This window comes from Mytilus californianus, unplaced genomic scaffold (genome assembly GCF_021869535.1).
Source record: "Mytilus californianus isolate M0D057914Y unplaced genomic scaffold, xbMytCali1.0.p SCAF_4, whole genome shotgun sequence".
Classification (NCBI taxonomy): Eukaryota; Metazoa; Mollusca; class Bivalvia; order Mytilida; family Mytilidae; genus Mytilus; species Mytilus californianus.
The window spans coordinates 9,669,467-9,696,904 of NW_026262690.1; the positions used below are offsets into that span (position 1 = coordinate 9,669,467).

General features: G+C 32.5%; 2 protein-coding genes across 40 annotated transcripts; one reads left to right on the forward strand and one right to left on the reverse strand.

Annotated features, from left to right (window-relative positions):
- Positions 1–52: 52 nt before the first annotated feature.
- On the forward strand, positions 53–12,555 carry LOC127737433 (rhomboid-related protein 4-like). Of its 39 annotated transcripts, XM_052248132.1 has the most exons (8): positions 53–218; positions 2,280–2,815; positions 4,125–4,274; positions 8,020–8,061; positions 8,422–8,460; positions 10,224–10,277; positions 11,453–11,578; positions 12,457–12,555. In XM_052248132.1, exons 2-8 carry the CDS (start codon positions 2,356–2,358, stop codon positions 12,522–12,524), a joined length of 939 nt encoding a protein of 312 aa, XP_052104092.1. In that variant the 5' UTR covers positions 53–218; positions 2,280–2,355; the 3' UTR covers positions 12,525–12,555. The 39 variants fall into 39 exon arrangements, with proteins under 39 accessions (XP_052104092.1, XP_052104056.1, XP_052104091.1 ...); XM_052248096.1 differs by lacking the exons at positions 8,020–8,061; positions 8,422–8,460 and adding an exon at positions 8,200–8,280; XM_052248131.1 differs by lacking the exons at positions 53–218; positions 8,020–8,061; positions 8,422–8,460 and adding exons at positions 7,390–7,431; positions 7,882–7,920.
- A 2,045-nt stretch (positions 12,556–14,600) lies between these two features.
- On the reverse strand, positions 14,601–27,085 carry LOC127699174 (serine/Arginine-related protein 53-like; the record flags this gene model as incomplete). The annotated part of the gene is made up of 7 exons (XM_052202910.1): positions 14,601–14,945; positions 15,726–15,854; positions 18,298–18,434; positions 21,094–21,145; positions 24,185–24,221; positions 25,640–25,705; positions 26,643–27,085. Coding segments are annotated over 7 exons (957 nt in total), but the record flags the coding sequence as incomplete, so codon positions are not given.
- Between the last annotated feature and the right edge of the window lie 353 nt (positions 27,086–27,438).

Genomic DNA, 27,438 nt, shown 5'->3' on the forward strand with positions numbered 1-27,438 from the left:
TAATCAGTAATATCGGTGATGTGACACAAACCGAAAGTACACGTTGCTCTACACATTCATTGGTTGAGGCATAACAATATGGCTGCCTTCGTGAGCTATGAAATTCATAATATTGCAATTATGTTTTAGATGTCAACTGTGAAGAATGAGATAATGTAACATTAAATGTGAAGTCACACAAATTTTATCTGACGTCAACAAGATTGAAAGAATTCCAGGTACAGCTAGTACCGGTTTACATGTGCATTACATGTTATAAATAGAGATCTATGTATACCTCATAAGATCACATAACCATATATTGACAACTATCCACCAGAGTTACATGTTATGCCTTTTTGATACATACTTAACACTGAGACATTTGTTTCTGTAAAGAAACACCCCCCCCCCCTTTTTTTAAAAATAAATAAATGAATTAAAAAAATGAAAAAGTTATTATGTACAGATTAATATCCATATATATTTCCATATGGCCCGGGTATCATCCCTAGACCCCCTTATCAGCACAAGACGTTAGGCAAGGGCTGATATGGGTGGAGTGATGATACCCGGGGCAGCCTGATCTTGAAAAGGACATACATTTATTAATCTTTTTTGAGCCGAGTACAAATAAAATTATATTTTGAGACACTGTATGGTTATTCTTTATATACTGCAACTCTTACAACTGTTCCAAATGAAGTATTTAGGGGTAAAAACCATCATTTTAAATTTGAAGCGGACGATGTCAAAATTCAGCGAACCTGTATTCTGTATTGACGTCATGAATAAAACTCTACGGAAACGCATTAACAACGTCATAAACAAGGCGATTTACGGTCAATTACTGTATAACCATATGAATATTCTGTCAATGCAATTTCACTGCTCAATAAACCGATCACCCTCCGTCATGACTTTGTGTGTCAGATATTTGTTGTAAACAGTTGATACCAGAAATACCAGAAGTAACTTGTGTGAGCGGCATTGTAACTGGTTATTTGCACCAGAGGCCTCTGATATGGGATTTTATATCAAGCCAGATTTTTTTTAACCATGCAAACCAAGCAAGTATATTTTTTTTCAGTCAATCCAAAGCAAGACAATTTTCATATTTTTATAATACATATCATACTTGCTGAAGATGAAGCCAGACTATTTTTATTGACTCAATAGGCCAGATTATTTCTTTTTATCAAAATTGAGGCCAAATTATTTCTTTTACAAACCCCCCAAAAATCAAATAGTCCGTGCCTTATCGAACATAGCAATGATAAATTGAAAGCACATTTACATGTATACATATATAGAAGCCTTTTAGCTATTTATTTTTGTGGTACCTCCTGCACATCCAGTATGTAGCCTTAGGTGGCATTTGAGGCCAACACATTTCAGGTGGTATACCACTGCAGACACCTGTTGCAAATTATAGATCCATATAGATATATGCACTTTTATACAGCTCACTATTCATGCAATTAAAATAGTTCCATTCTGCTATGTCCTTCAGAATTACAACAATTTCATCAATCTTTTTCACTTGTTCATTTTATAGGCACATTACAAGCAGCTCGGATATTAAGTCTTGCCAGTTTCAGTGTCCTAGTTTATATAAGAAATGTACAAACTTCGATCAAACTCAGGAAACTAATAACTGAATGTTAGAATAAAAAAATATAATAAAATTATTATCGTTTGTCTCATTAAAAAGAAAAGTGTAAGAATGAAAGAATATAAACTATTATCATTTGATTCATTAAAAAGAAAAGAACAATAGTTTTATAAATTAAATTGGTTTATCCAAAACGCTTTTGATTTACCTCATATGGCAATCAAATGAACGGAAACACTCAAATCTAAATATTTGAAAGCTGGGGATTTATAGATATTTGAGATCGAATTTGCCAAAAGTAGTTTTATCAATATCAACCATCTATGGTCATCTTTGCCTGAGTGGAATGGAACCAAAAAAATACATACATGTAGATACTCATACCACATCTTCTTATATCTAGATAGCTGAGGAATATTTTTAATACTTTTGATACAATGTAAATATTCACATACATGTACATGTAAAGCCCTGTTCACATAGTGAAAATGTACATGTGAAACTAAAAAATTCGTACAACACCAAATTAACTTAAAACTTTAAACCAATAAAGTGGTTTTTGTTTAAGGTATTTACTTGATTCATGTGCTCTTGTTTCATTTTTTATGTGGAGATATATTTCAAATATGAGTACTAGTAATGTATAAATCTATATTTGTTCTTTTTTGTAAATTTTTTATTGTAGTGAATCAGGTTTAAAGACTACAGTTACAAATAAATATTAAATGAGCAAAGAAGATAGGTAAATAGACAAAAGCAGAATGCCTTATCTAGGTGGTAGATCTGGTGGAAGAGGACTTGGTGTCTTTCTCCTAGCAGCACAGATGATGAACATTGGAGTAGATAACATTCCACCCGTCACGCTGGCAGCGGTAATTCTACAATCTGCCATTTTTTTACAGTTTGGTGATCTGATGAAATGGTTCCCTAATGCAGGCAAAGTTTGTCTAAGTGTATATCATGTTTTATATCGTAAAGAATGGCGAAGGTTAATTTTAGCAGCATTATATCATTCCAATGACATTCATTTATATTACAACATGGCGTCATTCCTTTACAAAGGGAGAGTACTGGAGCGTAAATTTAGAAGTGTTTATTTTTTGTACTTACTTGCAGTATTTACAGTATTAACTAGTGTGACTTATCTTGGACTTAATATGGCTCTGGAGAGAGTATTTGATGATTCATCCTATGAACTTGTATGTGCAGTAGGATTTTCAGGTAACTTTATTGTGTAATATTATAATAACCCATAGATTAGTGTACTGAGAACACAAATGAGTAATAATAGGTACCTACATTGTATCACAACATCACTTCAGAAGGAATTAATGTCTTTTACAAAAACTAGAAATTTAAGAAAACAAATATCTGGCAAATATTGGTGTGAGAGATCAACAAATCTATATTTTTTAACAGAAACAGTCTTTACCTTATATGAAAACCTAATATATATACTTCATTAGGGCCCCGCCGAATGGCGGACGCCCTATAGTGGTCAGTCTGTCAGTCTGTCTGTCCGTCTGTCTGTCCGTCTGTAACAAATTGTGTTCGCTCTATATCTAGAGAACCGTTATGATTTCAAAGTTTATACTTGACATGTATATTAACCAACACCAGAGGGTGTGCAACTTCCTAGGTCAAAGGTCAAGGTCAAAAACTTTGGTTTTAGTTGACAACCCCATGTCCTATGGTAAAGATCGTGTCCGCTCTATATCTTGAGAACCGTTATGATTTCAAAATTTATACTTGACATATATATAAACCAACACCAGAGGGTGTGTCATAATTTATGTACAACTTCCTAGGTCAAAGGTCAGATCAAAAACTTTGGCTTCAGTTGACAACCCCATGTCCAATGATAAAGATACAAATTTTTTACCACAAATTATTCACAGCGGGGCCCACAGAGATGGCTCCAATCTCAATGATATCTAGTTTCTTCAGTTTTACAAAATGTAAATGTGATTAATGACAAAACATTAAACTAGTAGGATTAAACACAAGATTATTGATGTGTAAACTTGGACCAACTAACTCATAGTTTTAACATCATCTTCTATAAAGAAAAATATGTGTTTAATCCTTCCAGTGTAATTCTCAAAACAAAAAGCATTTGCTATGTTTTCCTTTGATTTCAACTTTCGTGGAACCCCAGGATTCCATTATGAATATATCACAGTAAACTGAAGATTGTGTTTAAGTAGGCTACTAGGGTAGCTTGGGATACAGTGTCTATCGAAGTGTAAACCAAGGATAAATATATTCTAACGGACCAATCGCATTCAAGTATTTGTAGATATGCAAATCATATAAGAACTTAAAACATTAAACACTTAATCATATCTAATTGCAAAGGGACCTTTAAGGATTAGGATTTCAGCAACTAGAGTCAGCATGTATATAAACTAAATAAGAAGGGGGAGGTGAATATTCTTGGTTTAAGAGATAGGGCAATCATTTTCCTATTTAAAGATTTTTCTTAGTACATTTACTTATGATATTTATTAATACCTTTAGTTAATTGTAGGTGTGATATTTGCATTGAAGGTGTTAGTGAGTCACTATACTCCAGCAGGAACTCAGTACATCTTAGGATTTATACCAGTACCAAGCAAGATAGCTTTCTGGGCAGAACTTGTTATAATACAACTTATTACACCTCATGTTTCATTTACAGGTAAGATATTACACACCTTTCCACCAAAACATCACTAAAGATTAGTGTTGTCAAATTGAAAAGTTTTGAATAACCGGTTACTCTGGAAATCTTTCGACCGATTAACTGTATAACCGGTACTTAGGTTGATGTTTTAAAGGTCTCCAGTATTCTACAAATCCACGGTTTTATAATGAGATGAATTGAGGTTTATGCTTGGACATTATAAGGCTTGGCTTTGAGCAGTCCTGGCAATGTTATATCTTTAATAATCCAATACTACCATATCTACTACGGTATTTGTAATAACATCAGATGGAGAAGATGAAATTAGTCTTGATCTCCGCAAATTGACAAAGTCTATAACCGGTGATTGTTTCAATTTCTCTGATGTCTCAGAAAATTCTGTATAGTGTTTCAATTTGAGATGATTAAGCGTGTTACTCGTACCACACAGTATTATACATTAATTCCATTCACATAATTTGCATTTTACCATTTTTGAGTCGGCATTTCGTTTAAAGTAGGACAACGCCTTAGAAGATAGAAGTGGCATATTTACATGTAGGTATACGCAATATTAAATCAAAGAAAAATAATAAAGTCAATCGTAAAATGTAATCAGCTTACAACTGTTCAAAACACATGTAAGCTAATTATGTTTACTTTAAATATTGCCCAGAGCTGATAGACAAGTTGTTTTTGTGTTAATTTTAAAATTTGTAAAATTAGGAGTGTTTTTCAAGGTTAACTATAGTAATCAATAAACTGTACAATTGATCTGTCAAATTGATAAGCAAGACTGTCATTTTAAAAATGAATTAATAATTTCAATACACATTTATATCAAATCTATTAAAATTGAAAAAAGGGCCGGTTAACTTGTTAGCGTTTTTGGTATTCAATATTCGGTCCTTCCGATGGTTAACCGATTAACCGTTTAACAACACTACTAAAAATAGAGTACATGGATAAAATGTAAATGATCTTTTTTTGTTTAAAGTACTCTGGAAATTAGAAGCAAGTGTTTGAGAATTTGCCTTTTCTTAAGAAATATTGTTTGATTCCAGTAGTAGTTCCTACCCTTTTCAATTTTTTTTCGCTTAGCTAGGTTCACATTCATTTAGGCTTAAAAGATTGGTCAATGTACATCAGTGTATATACAAACACCCTAATACTATAAGCAGTAGGTCAACTTTATTTGGTATATACAATGATTGTATTAAAGTCAGTCTGGCAGATCTCATTTTCACGGTTGATTGGTCAATGTTAAGTTCGTATATTTGGTGTATGAAATGGTTGTAAGTAGTACATGTCTGTCTGGCTTGGTTTATCTGACCTTGACTTCATTTTCATGGATCATTGATAATGTTAGGTTTATGTTGTACATGCAATAACTGCCCTTGAATTTTTACTAGATAACATTTTTGTTCGCTATGGAGATTCCGTATATCGCCAAGTTATCGGAATTCCAATGGGGACTTACTGTGCACCACTTATTGCCGACTTGTTTCTGTATTGTTATGAGTTACAATTTATGACTAAAATCAGCAAAGACCCATCGAAACAACATCTGATACAAAAATTTAATAACACTTTTAGATATTGGCTCTCAATAATGACGACTTCAGTATGTACACTAAAGAGATTTATCCTGCTGAACTGACTTTAAATAAAGCTAATACTAACAATGAACACTGCCCTTTCCTGGATCTTGATATCTATATCTTTAACGGGAAGCTTAATACCAAAATTTATGATGAAAGAGATGATTTTTCATTTCCTATTATTTATTATCCATTTTTAGATGGTGAAGTTCCCTTGTCACCATCTTATGGTATTTATATATCTCAACTTGTTCGATTCACTCGTGTATGTAACACCGTATTTGATTTTAACGAAAGAAACCTCTGTTTTACTGAAAAATTATTACACCAGGGTTTTCGATATCACAAACTAGTCAAAACATTTACTAAATTTTATCAATGGTACAAGGACATTATTCATAAATAGAAATCAACATGCAGACATCTTATACGTTCAGGTATTTCACATCCAATCTTTTATGGTAATATTCTATACAAAGCACAAACATGTTGACATTCACCTCAAAAGCTAACCAAACCTTTAAACAGACTTATTCAGAAGGGATATAGTTATGATACTGTTGTCAGATCATTAAAGATGGCATATTCTGGTATTAATATTGATTCACTCATAGGGTCTTTGCATCGGAAATAAACACATTTATCCTAAAACCAGTTGTTGGCATGATACGGGTTATGTTCTTCTCATATATTTTATGATGGTATGATACTAAACCCCTAACAGGAGGGATTGTGCTTGATTTTCATATGATGAAGACATAATCTTTCAATCAGTTAAATTGAGGTCTGCAGCTGGCATGTCAGTAACTGCTAGTAGTCCTTTGTTAATTTATGTATCATTGTCATTTTGCTTAGTTTCTTTTTTTACCTATTCTGACATCGGACTAGGACTTCTTTTAAACTGAGTTTTACTGTGCGTATTGCTGTGTGTTTGTTTATTCTACATTGGCTAGAGGTATAGGGGGAGGGTTGAGATCTCACAAAACATGTTTAACACCGCCGCATTTTTGCGCCTGTCCCAAGTCAGGAGCCTTTGGCCTTTGTTAGTCTTGTATGTTTTTTAATTTTAGTTCATTTATATGTTTTGGAGTTTAGTGTGACGTCCATTTTCATTGAACTAGTACACATTTTTGTTTAGGGGCCAGCTGAAGCAAGCCTCCAGGTGCGGGATTATCTCACTGTGTTGAAGATCAATTGGTGGCCTTCAGCTGTTTTCTGCTCTTTGGTCGGGTTGTTGTCTCTTTGACACATTCCCCATTCTCAATTTTATTTATCTTTACGACTATCAACATAAAATCAAGAATAGTTAGCAAAGCAGTCGAGACTTTTCAGCTTGTGCACTCTTGTTAGAATCATTAGAAGATAAATTTTTGGGTTTTAGAGATTTACAGGTTCATTTACATTTGTTATATGATAATTTTCTGTTTTTTACCTTTCAGGTCATTTGGCTGGGATATTAGTGGGTATACTATACATCAAAGGTCCACTTAAACCATTAATGGACAGTGTTATTGCTCCAGGTAGGTCAGGTCATTTGGCTGGGATATTAGTGGGTATACTATACATCAAAGGTCCACTTAAACCATTAATTGACAGTGTTATTGCTCCAGGTAGGTCAGGTCATTTGGCTGGGATATTAGTGGGTATACTATACATCAAAGGTCCACTTAAACCATTAATGGACAGTGTTATTGCTCCAGGTAGGTCAGGTCATTTGGCTGGGATATTAGTGGGTATACTATACATTAAAGGTCCACTTAAACTATTAATGGACAGTGTTATTGCTCCAGGTAGGTCAGGTCATTTGGCTGGGATATTAGTGGGTATACTATACATCAAAGGTCCACTTAAACCATTAATGGACAGTGTTATTGCTCCAGGTAGGTCAGGTCATTTGGCTGGGATATTAGTGGGTATACTATACATCAAAGGTCCACTTAAACCATTAATGGACAGTGTTATTGCTCCAGGTAGGTCAGGTCATTTGGCTGGGATATTAGTGGGTATACTATACACCAAAGGTCCACTTAAACCATTAATGGACAGTGTTATTGCTCCAGGTAGGTCAGGTCATTTGGCTGGGATATTAGTGGGTATACTATACATCAAAGGTCCACTTAAACCATTAATGGACAGTGTTATTGCTCCAGGTAGGTCAGGTCATTTGGCTGGGATATTAGTGGGTATACTATACATCAAAGGTCCACATAAACCATTAATGGACAGTGTTATTGCTCCAGGTAGGTCAGGTCATTTGGCTGGGATATTAGTGGGTATACTATACATCAAAGGTCCACTTAAACCATTAATGGACAGTGTTATTGCTCCAGATAGGTCAGGTCATTTGGCTGGGATATTAGTGGGTATACTATACATCAAAGGTCCACTTAAACCATTGATGGACAGTGTTATTGCTCCAGGTAGGTCAGGTCATTTGGCTGGGATATTAGTGGGTATACTATACATCAAAGGTCCACTTAAACCATTGATGGACAGTGTTATTGCTCCAGGTAGGTCAGGTCATTTGGCTGGGATATTAGTGGGTATACTATACTTCAAAGGTCCACTTAAACCATTAATGGACAGTGTTATTGCTCCAGGTAGGTCAGGTCATTTGGCTGGGATATTAGTGGGTATACTTTACATCAATGTTCCTCTTAAACCATTAATGGACAGTGTTATTGCTCCAGGTAGGTCAGGTCATTTGGCTGGGATATTAGTGGGTATAGTATACATCAAAGGTCCACTTAAACCATTAATGGACAGTGTTATTGCTCCAGGTAGGTCAGGTCATTTAGCTGGAATATTTGTGGGTATACTATACATCAAAGGTCCACTTAAACCATTAATGGACAGTGTTATTGCTCCAGGTAGGTCAGGTCATTTGGCTGGAATATTAGTGTGTATACTATACATCAAAGGTCCACTTAAACCATTAATGGACAGTGTTATTGCTCCAGGTAGGTCAGGTCATTTGGCTGGGATATTAGTGGGTATACTATACATCAAAGGTCCACTTAAACCATTAATGGACAGTGTTATTGCTCCAGGTAGGTCAGGTCATTTGGCTGGGATATTAGTGGGTATACTATACATCAAAGGTCCACTTAAACCATTGGTGGACAGTGTTATTTCTCCAGGTAGGTCAGGTCATTTGGCTGGGATATTAGTGGGTATACTATACATCAAAGGTCCACTTAAACCATTAATGGACAGTGTTATTGCTCCAGGTAGGTCAGGTCATTTGGCTGGGATATTAGTGGGTATACTATACATCAAAGGTCCACTTAAACCATTAATGGACAGTGTTATTGCTCCAGGTAGGTCAGGTCATTTGGCTGGGATATTAGTGGGTATACTATACATCAAAGGTCCACTTAAACCATTAATGGACAGTGTTATTGCTCCAGGTAGGTCAGGTCATTTGGCTGGGATATTAGTGGGTATACTATACATCAAAGGTCCACTTAAACTATTAATGGACAGTGTTATTGCTCCAGGTAGGTCAGGTCATTTGGCTGGGATATTAGTGGGTATACTATACATCAAAGGTCCACTTAAACCATTGATGGACAGTGTTATTTCTCCAGGTAGGTCAGGTCATTTGGCTGGAATATTAGTGGGTATACTATCTATACATCAAAGGTCCACTTAAACCATTAATGGACAGTGTTATTGCTCCAGGTAGGTCAGGTCATTTGGCTGGGATATTAGTGGGTATACTATACATTTGTACATCAATGGTCCACTTAAACCATAAATGGACATTGTTATTGCTCCAGGTAGGTCAGATCATTTGGATAGGATATTTGGTCAGTTATGCATTTCTATATTAACTGATAGTTATAATACTTTAGAATAAAGATTGTTTCATGACAACTTTTTATCATGTTTAATAATTACAAGTTGTATAAACTAATATGTAATAATATCTTGTTATGGAAGCTCGAAGTAGCTATTTTGAAAGAATATTATAATAAGATTTTAGCCATCATGAATATATGAAATATCTTTATTTTTCTGTAGTGAGAGAACTGCATGTTACATAAGTGTCCAAAGTAAATGTAAATTTCTATTATTTGGTGACCATGTTTTAAAGTGATGCTAAATGGTATTTGTATCATGCAAAATTTGCAAAAATTTCAATACATGTAATTCAATAATTGCAGTACATTTTTTCATCACTAGTTTGACAATCAATGTCATGATACAGACAGAATAAGGAAATTTATATATATTCAATAATGGGTTTCTATATAAACTATAATAGTCATTATACCTTTGAAAAATAATTATGTGACTACTCTCAATCATGTTTAATATTTAAAAGTACAAACTAATATGAAATAACTTTTTATTTAAGCTCCATCTTACACCTATCAGAGACAGTCAGCAGGTTACAGAACAGGTTATGCAGGTATTAAATTCGTTTACATATTAGAAAATCTTTTGTAAGCAATAGCAATGTACATCATTGCAGGGTTAAGTATTGCACTGAAAAGATTCACTCATATGAGTATATTATTTTTCCATTGAAGAAAGTAAAATTTTAAAATGCAGGCTGATATATCATTATATGAGTTAACAGACTATCTAAAGTAAAACAATGTCAAATACAGTAAAACTCAATTTGCAAACATCAAAAGGACTTGAAACTTTTCTAGAAGCAGGATATTATAGTGATTGAGTTATCAATTACAGGTACACGTTAAACCCTGCCAAAGGTGAAAAGTGGATATATTATCAAGGATTCAACAAACATGCTACATGTAATACTTAAATACAAGATCATTAAATATTTCAGTCTTAGATCAGTTACCTTTCTCTGAAGGGGACATTTTACCCCAGTGAATTGACCTCAGGAAGATCTGCTGTGAACAAAAATAATTGTGCTTTTCTAGATGTTGACAATTCTGTTTGGCAGGGAAAACTCTACTGTTGTTTGTGAAGAGAGACAATTATTCAGTCCCTTTTGTTGATGGGGGCTGATGTTTCTTAAACCCCTTCTTGTAGTGTATATGTCACATACACAGTACACATATCTGTAGTGATGTATTCGACTTCAGTGAACAAGAACTGTGCCTCTGCCAAATAAAGATGTTGATGGTTGATATTTCAAGTCATTCTAAAATGTATTCACTAGTCGTCTGACATGAATTTATATTAACCTCATTTTGGATATTTTTTTTTCATCTCAGTGACATCTATCCAACATTTCATTATATTTATACAATTAATGCACTTATCAAATTCTTGATATATAATTCTTGATTTATGATATATTGATTATATTTCACATTATAATGTCAACTGCAAGGATTTACAAAGTACAGTTTAAGCTAAGACTAAACAATGTTTCAATTATATCTGGTTGCAAATTTGACCCAAAAAATTAAGTTTAAAGTTTTCATTTGTGTGGATGTTTCAAAATATTTTGTGATATTTTCAGGATTAAAAAAAAAACAAAAAAAAAACACTTTATATATATTTTTTAAAACTACATACTCTCCATTTCTTTAAAAGTTGATGAATAATACAAAATACAAACTGAAAGATGAGTTTCAAAATAGTACTGTAATTTGCATATTTCAGAATCTAACAGAGGCTACAACACTCGTAGTACCAGTCAACAGGAAACCAGATATACGGCAGGTCTGAGTGAAGAGGAACAAGTTCAAAGAGCTAGAGAAGAAAGCTTAAGAGATGAAGAGAACAGAAGTTTGTTTTATTATTTAATTGATGTATAATTTATCCTCATTCTGGCATTTTTATCAGCATTATGACCATTGAAAAACACACCAAAATCATACTGATCATATTTTGATCTTTAGACGTCTTTTTAAGTGATTTGATTGTTTTGTTGGGTTGGTGTTTCATTAATGTTTTTGCTTCCTAAAGTTGCTGATAATTGAGGGATATTTGAAACTATTATATTTTTATATTAAAACATTTAGTGAGAAGCTGGCTGGTGTTATACTTGATTTTAGAGAGCTTGAAAATAAATACTAAAGCACATTATGTAAATAATGCTATGTTTATTTAAGCAATGTATAATACATTTATACTGATTTGAATTGGTAATGATAGTTTAATCATTTGTAAAAATGTTGATATCTGACAAAAACAAAATTGATTGAATGCTAATTAATTGGCTTCTCACAAATTTTGTTTTGTGAAATTACTACCAAAAACTTGAGAGAATTTATAAATCCTTTTGCATTCATTGAAACATTGTCATATTTTCGTAAAAGTAATGAAATAGTATATTTAAATTAATGGTAAGGAGTCAATTGTTTGACTTAGATTAATACTTCAATAAACAAAATCTTTTTCATTTGAAAGAAAAAAATATTTGTATGTACACAAATGACCTTGCAAGTGCTATAATATATGCAGGATTATCTCCCTTACAGACATTTGACTTCTTTGTAGATAAAAGTAATTTTACACTTTGAATTTAAAGTGTGTTCTTTTACAATTATGTAACTTTTAAAAGTTTAATGGTTTAAAGTAACATTTTCAATTACAAAGATTGTGAAGTATTGCTGATGTTGGTATTTAAAAATTAATTTTATATACCGGTATATATTTTACAGGAAACACCAACAGACTGTATCCAGACTTGGATGATTTAAGGCAAAGAAGACAGAACAGATTTCAGTGACATTATTAATAAAATTATTGTTTATCTTAAACCTTGTCATGCTCATAATTTCTTTGTCAACAACTAATAATAATGTGACATATATAACACCATTTGTTTTTGGATGTCTGCCATCAATTTCATTGTATGTTTACATGGAGCAACTAGTTGACGTTTCCAGAATATTTAAAACAGTAATGCATTAGAATAGGAATAATAGAGTTGTGTTTGAAGAATTGCCACCATCAATTTGGATTTAATGGTCTTGTTAATTATCTTTGTGTTGGTGTGTTAGAGTTTATATATCTTGTTGGTTTTTGTCTCACCTGCCACATAAGTCCCATAATTTGAGACATAGGGATTACTATCTGGTGGCAGCAACAGCATAAATTTTAGTTTTCAGAAGGTAGAAGATCTGAATGCTTCATAACTTGTATCCTAATGCCTTTTGTCTCTAAGTTTCCGTCTGTCATATGTTTTTTGTCCTTTACCTCATTTTTATGGTTCAGTGACTGCTTGACAATTTTTTTAGTATTTTTGTTATATATTATGCTCCCTTATCATTTATTTTTTGTGGATTGTCCGGTTTCTTAGATACTATAAGTAATAGATGAGCTGTATTTGGTGTATGGTATGTAAGGTGTACATGTTCATCTGACCTTGACATTTTTTCATGGTTCATTGGAGAAAATGTTAAGTTTTTGAAATTTGGTCTATTTCTCAGATACTATTAAAAATAGGGCCACTATATTTGGTTTATGGAATGATTGGAAGGTGTACATAACTGTCTGACAGGGTTCATCTGCTCTTGACCTCATTTCAATGGTTCATTGGTCAATGTTAATTTTTCATGGTTATGTCTGAACCTCAGATATTGTAAGCATTTGGTCAACTATATTTGGTGTATGGAATGATTACATGGTCTACATGTTGTCTGGCAGGGTTAATCAGAACGACCTCATTTTTATGATTCATTAGTCGGTGTTCAGTTTTCGTAATTAAGTCTGTTAATCTGATGCTATAAGCAATTGGCTAACTATATTTGATGTATGGTATGACTGTACTGTCTGTCTGGCAGGGTTCCAAATACCTTGACCTCATTAACATGGATCATTGATGATGTTAAGTTTATTTGATACTTGTTTTAAAACCTTCTTATTACAGACTTTCAACATACATTCAATCATGATAAGTAAAGCAGGCGAGACATTTCAGGGTGTTCACTCTTGTTGACTGAACATATGCTAACATGAGCAAATAGAAGTACTGGCATAAACCAAATCAAATGTAGGGTAGGCCATTTGGAGATTATTCTTCTCCCCAGATATTCCAGTGGATTATAATGAAAATCGAGGAAAACAAACTGCACTTCTAGCTTTAGGATCCAAGGTGATACCAAGGTCATACTGATTAATTTTAATTTGGTGGTTTGAGAAGCAACCTACAAAAAAAAGTCTCCTCGTGTAGTATAAAAGATTAGCTTCACTTTTTTTAAGAGGAAAAAGTGGCACTGTGATTGGCAAGAGGAATAAGCATCACTTTGATTGTTAAACTTTGAAAGTTTATGCAGAATTAGTTTCAATTCATTATTTAAAAGGACTTCACATTAACTTCTTTATGATGCTGTTATTCACTCAAAAATAAATCAATCAGAATGAAATAAAACAAGATGAATCACTCATCATTATATAACTATAAACCAAAATCTTTACAACAATGGAGTACAACAAAAAGTGTAGACAACTGTTATATCACATAACAGAGCACGGGGGATGGAATAAATACACAAAACAGAACATTGAGGATGGATTAAACACAAAATAGAACATTGGGGATGGATTAAACTATTTGCCTTGATCAATTAGTGGAAGTACAGGAAAATAAATATATGTTGGAAACTAATATTTCTTCATGCATCCAACATGCAGAAAACAAAAAGCATGTCCACAATCACACATCTAAGACCAGATTTATATTTGAACCAACCCCTGAATTTTAGAAAATAAGGACTATTCTCAGAGACCATAAGGATCACAGACACAGGGAACATATTTAACATACAAGATGCAACTATTAATTACTGGAAATATAAAACAATTTTACATATAATATGCTTTAATTTTCCTGGAATTTCCTCATATTTAATATTAACATGTGTTCATTTAATTGTTCAGTATGTATACAAAGTTTATAAACTGTTTGTATTAAACTGTTTTAGAACAATATTATATTCCGCACATAACATATTTCTATTTTCATGATTTATAATAGTCATTTCCATCCATTGGTAATAACTGTCTCTATGGGTACTGATAAGTATCCAATATACTCCTTAAATATCAAGAAATATCAGGTGATCATTTCTCCTTCCAATTTTTTCTTCCTCAATGTATTCAATCTATCGATCCATCTCTCCATCTTTACTGCTGGGTCAATAAATAACTGCAAAATTAAAGGCTGACATTAGAAAAGCAAAGTAAATTGAATGATAAATAATATGTCATTTATATTTTCCTCTAAAATGCAACATTTTATTGAATGGCAATAACTCCAATAAGGATGACAATTTCAGCCATGTTGAATTATTTTTAGATTTTGTCTTGCTGTTCATTTTTACACTTTTAAGTTTGTATCTATTATTATTTTCACGATAATAGGCAAAAATGAAAAAAAAATGGTAAAAATCGTCATTTAAGGGACATCACTTCTCAAAGAAAATGTTTGACAATTTAGGCCATGTAACACTTGAACTAAGCAAAATTAAAAAAAAAATGGAAATATTAGACATTTAAGGGCAATTACTGCTATAAGAAGTAGTCTGAAGATCTCAACATTTTGCAATTTTTAGCCCTGTCAGATTTTCTCTATCTATAGTGGTTTTCAAGATAATAAAAAAACTTGCATTAATTTTAACTCCTATCTTCTATTACTAGCAATGTCAGCCATGTTCTTTGGCAGTTTGGATCATCAGAATGATCAGACACACTTTGAAACTAGATTCCCCAAGGATGATTTTGGCCAAATTTGGTTTCAATTGACCCAGTACCTTCTGGGGAGGAGATTTTTGTAAAAGTTAACAAACGATGACAGACGACGGATGCCAAGTGATGAGAATAGCTCACTTGGCCATTCGAGCCAAAAAGGATAGGAATAATATAACACATTGAACTGAGTTTTTGATAATAAAATGATTTGTAACCACAGCAAACAGTTGTGACTTACACTAGGATCTGCTAGCGATTTAGGATCATCAAATGTAGGTATTTTCTTTGGAACCAAATCTGGTTTAAATTCTGCTGCAGTACCAAATAAAAATTCTTCTTTTTTATCTGACTCCTTGTCTGATTTGTCCTGGGATAAAAAATACAGACAGATAAATTATACTAAATAACAATATTAAATGCCCTAATAATGAAACAGCAGTTAAAAGATAGCTGTCCATTTGGACTTATACATCCTAACATATTGAAGTTAAATACATGAAAGACATCTACCAGTAAGGAGTAATTGTGTGAACTGAAATTAAACAAATCAGTACAAATAAATAACCTGCAAAAGTATTAAATACATTTATTGTGTGACCTTCTGAATATTCCAGGTTGCCCTGTTATACTGTCTTGTGTTGCACACACAAATCACTGTTGCTTTAAATAGATCCAAGCACAAGCTGCACAAAGATAGTCTATATATAAATATTAGAAGATGTGGTATGAGTGCCAATGAGACAACTCTCCATCCAAGAAACCATTTTAATATATTCATCAGCTGTGACCTTCATTATGTGACTTTGGATCCTAAATTTAATCATTATTTGGATCAACACAGGCATAGTATGACAAAGTCTTGTCTTGAATACTTAATAATGAAAAAATAAACAAAGAACAAGCATAGTAAAATTATCACAAAAATTTAGTCAATTTATCAGAAACTTCAAATCAAGATTAACTTTACTGGAAAAAAGCATTTATTATAGATAACTGTATGTATGCAACATAAAGATGCAAGCATGGGAAAAAAAGAAAATAATGTCCATGGGATACAGATGACCCTGCTTGTTAATATATGACAAATTCAACAATTTTCCATTAATAAAGGAACATAACTTGAGAATGCTAAAAGTGACACCGCCCAATTCTAACTTGATCTGCATTTGGTGGTAATAGCATTTTGAATAAGTTTCATAACATTTGGTTGAGGCAAAGTAAAGTTGGAGCACAGAAACGGCAAATTCAGCAATTTTTCCATTTATAAAAGGACAAAACTCAAGAATGGTGACAGTGACACCACCAAAATTCAAACTTATCTGTGTTTGGTAGTTATAAGCATTGTATATAAGTTTCATAATATTTGCTTGAGGCAAAGTAAAGTTAGACATACCCCTCTATTAGAGACAAATGATGACTGTACAATTGATGTATTATCTATATTTATAACAGTCAAACATTGTTATACATACCCCTCTATTAGAGACAAATGATGACTGTACAAATGATGTAGTGTCTATATCTATAACAGTCAAACATTGTTATACATACCCCTCTATTAGAGACAAATGATGACTGTACAAATGATGTACTATCTATATTTATAACAGTCAAACATTGTTATACATACCCCTCTATTAGAGACAAATGATGACTGTACAAATGATGTCCTATCTATATTTATAACAGTCAAACATTGGTATACATACCCCTCTATTAGAGACAAATGATGACTGTACAAATGATGTATTGTCTATATCTATAACAGTCAAACATTGGTATACATACCCCTCTATTAGAGACAAATGATGACTGTACAAATGATGTATTATCTATATTTATAACAGTCAAACATTGTTATACATACCCCTCTATTAGAGATAAATGATGACTGTACAAATGATGTATTGTCTATATCTATAACAGTCAAACATTGTTATACATACCCCTCTAATAGAGGCAAATGATGACTGTACAAATGATGTACTATCTATATCTATAACAGTCAAACATTGGTATACATACCCCTCTATTAGAGACAAATGATGACTGTACAAATGATGTACTACCGTATAGCGGGTTATTTTCGCGGGGTGTTTATTTTCGCTTATTTTGGCAGGTCGGGGGAAATCGCGAAAATAAATTCCGCGAACATTTATGCATACGTTCGATACTTTCTAATAGCTAATACGTTTTGTACACTATCTATTCTTTCCTGTTCGACGGATCAATAACGGTTAATGTTAATTTAAACAACATAAATGCCAAAGGCCATTTTTCACTAGCTGTCAGGTGTTAATTAGTTTATTGGTTACATAATAAAATAAATAATAATATAAGAGTGTAAGGTACGCTGTCAGGTATTTTATCCTTATCAATTAGTGTCAAATTATATAAGAGTTGCAAATCACTCATGACAATTTTATAATCTAATTAGTACATCAAAGGTCCGGTAAATTTTGTTACTATCAACCGTAACATTAACAAGAAGTTTGTACACCTGTGACAAATAACTATGTACCGGTATTCTATTGATTAACTGTATCAAAATATAATCAGTAAATAAGACGTCATACAGGTAAAACAATCATTTAACCATAGACCCTTGTTTGTCAATTTTTACAACTTTTTAACTGCACCATTTCAGTATCCGGCAAAATATTTAATTGCGATTAAAGAATCTGCAAAAACAAAAACCGCCAAAATTTTTCGTATACTTTGTTGCCCCTAAATCGTGAAATTTTACACCCGCGAAAATAACTCGCTATACGGTATCTATATTTATAACAGTCAAACATTGTTATACATACCCCTCTATTAGAGACAAATGATGACTGTACAAATGATGTATTATCTATATCCATAACAGACTGTCTGAACTTCACTTGATCCTCAAATGATTTGGTTTCTGACTTAGACTGGTTTTTAATCTTTTCATCTGCTGCGGCTGTTAAAATAAATATTAAATTTTCAGTAAACCCCAAGGGTGACTGGGTAATAGAAATATGGTCACTTTGGTTGTCTTCCAACCAGCAGTAAAAACCTTGCCAAAGTGGGGCACGTTATCTATAACAGTCAAACAACTCTTAGAGGGGTCTGTAAATGGCCTGTTGCATGGTAAAATTTCTGTCCCTATCCAATATACCTGGTACCCTCATTTTCCAGGGTCAGTCAAAATCTCCCTGACCTTCACCCCGGACTACCTTTATCACAGTATATACCTATTGTATTTACTGTTATTTTGTTCTCATACTGAACATACATGAAATATTTGCCACTGGATGTTAAGCAACCAACAATCAATCAATCATCAATTTTCAGTTATGTGACTTGGTTCATATCAACCTTAATTTGATTGTTTTATCAAAATAATTTATTACTGAGTCCAAAATTCTATAAAAACTAGAAAAAGAGACATTTAATAATAAAACTGGCATGATCTAAAATATCTTAAATTATGTTTTCTAAATATTAATATAAACATCCAAGCATTTTTCAAAAATAAAATGTATCATCATAATAAACTCATTTTTTTTTTTGCAGTGGGTTTTGCTCATTGTTGAAGGCTGTATGGTGACCGATAGTTGCTAATTTCAACATCATTAAGTCTCTGGTAGATAGAGGTCTCATTTGCAATCATATCACATCTTCTTATTTTTACATTTTGTCTAATATTGAGGTATTGACTGCTGATATCTAAAGAACATCCATGGTCAATGTTTTAGTATTCATTGAAACTATTCACAGAAGATGTTCCTTTGGCACCATCTTAAGGTGTTTATATATCAAACTTGTTTGCTATACCCGTGTCTGTAGTGATGTTTTGGATTTTTATGAATGTAATCTATGTATAACTGGTAATTTATTGAGTTACCACAAATTACTTAAAACTTTACTAAATTCTCCCATAGATAGTTTTAGAAGTTTGGCTGTACCTGTACAAATGTTATTACAAACGGGATAGCACATCCTTATTTTTACAGTGTTGTTGTTTTACCGAGCCAGTAAATTTAGATAGGATCTCAGTTAACTTATCAATCCTTTAAATAAACTTATTCTAAAAGGTAACCAATTCAACACATGCAACACTGTAATTAGATCTTTAAATATTGTTTTTATGGGTATACATTTTCATTTTGTTATCCCTGACTGTTGATGACATTTTACACTAATTCATTGGATTTTGGATGTGTACTGATATAAATTTTAGTCTAAGACACATGAATTTTTGATTAGTTGTTATTGACTTTGAACTAGGTTTTAGTAACTGTGAGTACTCTCAGATCTGTACTTTCTGTTTTTTGTGTTTTTGTAAGGATGTTTATGTGCTTTGTATCGTTCTGATGAGTTCAGCCCTTTTCAACTGATTTTTATAGTTTGTTCTTATGTAATACTGATGCACCACTGTCCCAGGTTAGACATATTTGACCATTCCCCAATCTGTATTTCAGTGGTTGTCGTTTGTTTCTATATCTCATAATTGTTTTAAGTTTATTATTTTGTACATAAATCAGTTCGTTAGTTTTCTCGTTTGTATTGTTTTACATTTTTCATTTCAGGGCCTTTTATATCTTACTATGCGGTATGGGTTTTGCTCATTGTTGAAGGTTGTATGGTGACCTATAGTTGTTAACTTCTATGTTATTTGGTCTCTGTTATAGAGTTGTCTCATTGGCAATCATACCACATCTTTATTTTATATCAAGGTCAGGTGACCTCTGTTAGAAGATTTGATCACCTTACAATGATTTTATACACCAAATATAGTTTACCTGATATAAAGATAGGTAAAAAGGGGGATGCACATAAAACTGGTAAAGCCTCACCCCATTTTGTGCCTGTACATCTGGAACATTTGTTGTATGTCTATGTTTGTACATTTATTTCTTTGGAGGAGTCTGATTTATCAGTTTTGTGGTCTGTTGTCCAATTATTTGTAATAATTTTCTGTGATCCTTTAATATATAAAAAGGATTGTAAAAAAGGATGGCTCATTTCCAAGTTGAGACATTTTCACATACATGGTTAAATTTTCAGGGTAGAAAGTGAGATTCATTTTCCCGTAATTAAGCATACCACCAAAAGCCTTTGTGATATGGCTTCTCAAGGTAAAAAAATCCCTATTTTCACCTAATAAATTCTTTGCATACATTTAATAACTCCATAGTTTTAAACACCTTTTTCTATGGTCCTCTGCTCTTCAAATCAGCAAAAATGGCTAAGCTCAGTCACTTGTTAAAAATTGAAACATGTCCAATATCACTTCACAGAGATTTTTTTGTTTACACACTATTTTTGAGTTCCTCAATTTAAGGCGCATTAGGAGTATTGACCCAAATGAGACACCAAAAACACATGTCAATCCAAATGTAACTTCAGCAAGTGCTGAAAAATTGGATACCTGAGTACTTTGGATTACGGTCTAAACCAGCAAAAATTGTAAGACTCAAAGGCAGCCATCTTACACAGATTTTACAAACTGTATTATTCACAATTTATACTCTATTATATTCATATTCAATATTTGCAGATGTAGGTAAAGTACACAATAAGAAAATTTTGTCATTTTATTCTAACAGTACAAAACAATAAACATTATAATATACCTGCTGCCTTTAGAGCCATCTTCATTCTGATCTGTGCCTTCTCTGATTGTGTCTGACAAAATTATAATATTGGATTAAGATGGCTGGGGCGTCTTAATTAAAATCCATAGAATTTTTAAATAATTTGTCAAAATGAAGTTTTTATCATGCTTTTTTCAAAAATATAATAAAAAGTATGGGTCACCAGACTTTTTTTCATGCTACAGGTTGTGCATAATTGTCAGATTTTGTATAGATTATGCATGGAAAATCCAATTTTGTGTGATAAAAAAGAAAACTACATGGTAGAATTTTAAGATAAAATGTGAGAAGATACCGTAGCTCTTATAACATGCTTTCAGATAAGCAAACGAAGAAATGGGGTCACCGAACTTGTTTTCTTGCTACATATTAAAATAGGTAAATTCACAACACTTTCTATTGTAAAATTACTTTATCTGAGTTATCTCCCCTTATTTGGCAAAGTTGAAAAAAAATGAATCAAACACAAATATGGTGTTGTTTTAGAAATTACAGCTGTAAATATGATAAAATACATATTTTTCTATAAATATGATAAAATACATATTTTTCTATATTTACATCAAAAGTCTTACACATGAATTACATACTACTCTCAAAATTTGCATATTTCATTAAAGATCTAGACCAACTGTTATCTGCTTCTTCAAAATCCAGGATGGAGGAAGACACTCGAGCCACCTTAATCTTGTTATGAAAATTTTTAACAAAATCATTTTATTTGATCAATCTTTATTTTGAAATATTTAAGTTTAAAGTAAAGTAGTATGAAAGTGTTTTGCCATTTTCAAATGTAAATGAATACAAATAATATGTTAAGAATTTAACTGATAGTAGCAAAATGGGATGATTAAGTGCATTTTTTTGGTGGACTTTCATCTTAAAACGTAATTTAAATCATATTTTAATTTACGGTAATATTTTTTGCTTTTTACAAATACAGAAATATTTACTGATTAAGAGTTTTAAAACTTTTGATTTTCAAGGAGATATTAGACAGATTTTTCAGATTTACAACAGAATGAACCATTAATTTATCTAATTGGTATGCAACAAGTATGTAGTGTCCCCCCATATTTCCAATTTATTATTAGCAGGGTTTAAGTTAGGATTTTGAGGGCTTCAGTCACTTTTGCACGGGATGAAAATCAACCTTATTTTGGGTAGCAGCAAGGAACCTAGGATGTATATTACTATCTATACATCTTTGTCAGACTTTGAAGGACCTAGGCATATTAGGCAGTCACTGCATGATTTGACTGATGTGGCACTTTAATATGAAGATTAGGATATAAGATCTAGAAATCTAGTTCACAATTTCACTTCAGTTAGTTTCAGGGAACATTCCTAACTGGGACTATTATACTAATTTTATTAGTATAATAGTCCCAGTTCCTAATCAGCAAAAGTTGGGGTCCATTTTTTTTAAACCAGGAATCACAGCATAAATGAACTTGTAAGGACTATTTCACTGCATTATTCATACTCATTATCCTTAAAAACGTTTAAAAGCGATATTTAGAATTTATTTATAAAGTTGGAACCAAGGATTTGTACAAATCCTTATTGGAACAATTCTAATGACTTTAAATTGTAAATTTATCATGAATAGATCACGTTTACTTTCGATTTCCAAATGAAATGAAAACAAGAAGTGACAAGTGGAATGATAATAAATTCAGAATGAATCCAGATTCATCTACGGATTGGTTTGTGTTTAAAAAAGGCAGGAAATTATAATTTTTTAAATTAAATTTGCTAAATAAGAACTATATTTGTCTCTCTCGTTTAGTTTGATACTTAGTTATTTCGTATTTTACGTTTTAGTGTCTTTAAATTCATAAGAATACTTTCGCGCATGCACAGTTCATCATAAAGGAAGCACCTGTTTGACTCGTGAAAACATTTCTGAATGTTATGAATAAAGTTCTATCTTTTTAATCGAAATTTTTGAAAGTTTATGATTAAAAGTTATATCAAATATGACGAAAATACGTTCTTTGACGAAACTACGACAAGTGAACTGCAAATTGTGATCGTTTGAGAAATATTGAAATTAAAATGCGAACTGTCTGAGGGAAAACTCAAATGACGAAACTACAACAAACGCACTGCAAATTGTGCTCGTTTGATAAACATTAAAATTGAAATGCCGACTGACTGATTTTACTGGGGAAAATAATTATGATGATCAATTATGAGGTTGATTAATGATTAACGGATCAGTGACCCATCCAATGGCGATAAGCGGATTATCTGTAATCACAACTTATAACACCTGTTGTAAATGTTAATTAGCTGAGGGTCATAAACTTGTCAGAAACAATAAGACAGGTAGATTTATAGTATTTTCATGCGAAAATATTTTTACTCTTTCCAAATTTAAGTGACAAAATTGATTTGGAATACTTTTGTCATTTTGAAAACCATTTCGTAAATGATGAAAATGACGAGCCCTAGCAAAATCACTGTTATTAGGAAGCATTTTATTTCAAAATTCTATCATCAAGTTTAGCTTTTTACATGTACGAAACTTACACAATATGTGAACTTGCCAAGCAGGTTGATAGAAAACAAACATGAAAATATATACTTTTTGTGAAATTCTTGAAATTCAGCTGATATAAACTACCTTTCGGCAAATTATAAAAAACTCAGTCTTTTTTTATACCTCGGATATTACCTAAAGTGAAATATTTGTTTGTTTAAAAAAATTTGTATATCTGATTTGTTAAGGCACATCAGATGACTTCTATAAGTTTTGTATTGCTGTATGTTTCATGAAATATTATATAATTTATGTTGATAAGGGTAATGTAAAGGACACAACATACAGAGCAGGATAAGCTTACCCCTCCAGAATATCTGATTTCACTCTTCATTGCTACATATCACTATAGCTTTTGTTGTCATATTGTCTGTTTTATAGGTGCAAATATCTTTGTGAATGTGTGCTGGTTTATACTTTTTGTCATTGTCTAGGTCTTGACACTACCTATATCTTATTACGTTAAAACAACCATTCTACAGATTTTAATAATGAATTATTGTAGTAAACAATATGTCATACCATATCTTCAAATCCAGGAATATTTGCACATGGGTCTCTGTAAGAAATAAAAGATAATCTTAATAAAACAGCCAACAATCAAAAGTTATAAAATATATACATCAGACATAAACCAACTATCTGTCAAAAGGTTTGTACACTAAAGTGAAAAATTCCATAAATTGTCATGTGACTGAATAAATCTTTATAATATAGGTAAATGAGCCATATATATACAATTTTATCTATTGATGTCTATTGATATTAGTTTTTTGTACTTGTATATAACTTAAAAACTTTAATATAGGTAGGACAATTAAGGTCTTGACATATTGCATACACCTTTCTATTGGTGAAGACTCTATGTTTGCCCTCTAGAAGTAAAGAGTTTATTTGTGTTGTCTCATTAATGTGTGCCCACAATTTTCTTATTTTCTTATCTAGATCCCATTAGGCTTAACAAGTTGTGAATAAATTTCACAGGTATTACCATCAACACCAAATTTTTAAAAGGAAAAAAAAAAACATATAAAGAAAAGCACCTATGCCTAACTGACTAAGAACAAGCACATTAACTTGCAGTAGATTTAAACTAGATTTTGGAGTTTTCAACTTTCCCCCTTTTTCTGCTGATGATGTGTGGGTTCCTGGTCTACTGGTTAAGACCGATGGCTACAGTGCTGAAGGTCCCGAGTTCGATTCTCACTCGAGACTTCGAATTTTCAGTACATCAGTAGGTTAATTTAACCCTCCCACACACATCTCTGGTATCCAGACCGGAGTTTAAACTAGATTGGATACTTCGGGGGCCTCGGTAGGTCAAAGTTGTTCCCAGCTTGACCTGGAGATCAATCTTCTGAAATCTCTTCGGGTTGTCTGTTCCCGCCGAGAAGCCCTGTGGTTCTCTCCGAGTACTTCGGCTTCCTCCACCATAATAACAGACTTCCCGGTGTCTTACACGCTCCCTTGGGCGGTGTTGGGGTGGGGATTGTTCTGGTGGTGGGTTAATATTGTAAAGGACACATCTCCATTAATCCTTAGGGAGTGCACATGGATCCGCTGTACCCTTGCAGTCAATCAAGGGGTGCGTCTACACTGGCGGAATCTTGAAGTACATACATACATACATGCTGATGGTGCAACTTCAAACTGTCTGCTACTCTCTTGTGCACAGAATAAATTTCTTTTCAAATCATAACAGAATGGATGACTATCATACGAAGAGACTCTTTAGGATGCTTTCTCATGAACCCCACATATGTAAAAGTACAATTATTGACATTCAATTTGATAAATAGTAGGTCCATCATCCAAAGAAAATTATGATCAACCTTAGCTTTTGGCCTCAGTAAATATATAATTCTTAAGTTAAAAAATCCTTGAATCCACCTCATGAGAAGTCATTTATTTAAATTTGACAGTTTGTTGTAGTGTTGCTATTTCAGTCTAATAAATCTTATTAAAGAAGCTTCTTACTCTTTAGCTTTATCTCTAGAAGAACTTCTTGAATCTCTTCTCCGTGAACGATCTTTTGATCTAGACCTATAAATATAAAACTGATATGTAAATGATCTGATTTAATTTAGACACTATCAATTTGGCTTTCTTTTGATAACATTCTTCTGAAACAAATAATATAACATGTATAATGCAAACAATATCAATTTGGCTCTACTTTTGACAAATCAATCTTTAAAAATATATAAAACAACATATATATACCATCAATATCTGTAGATTTAAATATTTGTTAAGTTATCATAATCAATGTTATGTTATAAGCTTTACATATTAATTGTTGTTTTGCTTCAATCATTGAACAGGAAAGTCGACAGTTTGAGGCTGAATCTACCACAGGGTAAAACCAGAAAGACTCCAAATTTGGTATTTGATGCTTCACTGCCAAGAATGCAATCTTTATGAGTTAGAAAAAAGACTGTTTCACTTAAAATTAAAATAAGAAGTTTAGGTGGGGTGTCATGTCTTGCAGAAGAATATTACCCTGTCAACTAGCACATTAAAATCAAGCTGTGATTTGTATAGGACAAAGCATTTGTCACTATTCATGTGTTCTTGTTCCGAATAGGGTCGAAATTTGACTTTTTTGTTTTGTAAATTCCATGAACATGATGAAGGAATGACAAAATTATTCAAGTTTTGCAGTCTTTCACCACAGACTGTACCTAAATGATGACTGGAAAAATTCCATGAACTAGAAAAAAATACCTTAACATAGATTTGTGAAAGTCTTTGATACAGTAAAAGATAGAACATGGATTTGATGAAAGGAAACAGATTTTACTTACATATATAAAGCACAAAGAGTTTTGAAACCCAGATACTAGTCTTTAAATGGACAAACATCAGGTAAAAAGATGGTTTAAAAACCTTATTTTTCCACACACAAAAAGAAAGACATTTCTGTTTTACAAAACTTTCATTTCTTCTTTCTACATAGGACTTAGCTTAAATTATATACCTTTTTGACCTTGAATGTCTATCATGTGACCTTGATCTTTTTCTGTATCTTTCCTTTGATCTCGATCTTTTTCTATCTCTACTAAATGACCTTCTTTTGTCTCTGCTGTATGACCTTGACCTTCGTCTGTCTCTACTTAATGATCTTGAATATCGTCTACTCCTACTTAATGATCTTGACCTTCTTTTATCTCTACTAAATGACCTCAATCTTCTGTCTCTGCTAAATGACCTAGATCTCCTATGATATCTATCCCTTGATCTTGACCTGGAATATCTTCCTCTTGATCTAGATCTCCTATCAATATTTGGTGACCTTGACCTTTTAGAATAACTTACTGACCTGGATCGTCTCCTTATTCTAGGAGAAACTGACCTACTTCTTGACTTTCTTTTGTGTTTTATCTTTTTACTTTTCTTTATTTTTGAAGAATATCGACTACTTTAACTAGTATTTATTCTCATTTTACAGAATGGCAGACAATGAAGAAAGCTTTGCCCAGCTAGAATCCCTCTATTTGTGGAAACTATTACCTGATAATTTATGGTGGGACATATATGTAAAATTTAAGATCAATTATTTCCGGGAAATACTAGATAGAAAGAGAAGGGAACCTCTATTTAAGGAATTCCACGCTATACAGAAGCTTATTAACCTGTCGGATCCAATTATAATTGACAATTATTGTGGTTTACCCACAAAATTCGCAGAAATAATTGGACGCCGGAAACAATTTGCCGAAATACATAACTTATCCTATCAGGAGCATCTTAGGAAGTGGACGGTGGAGAACTTC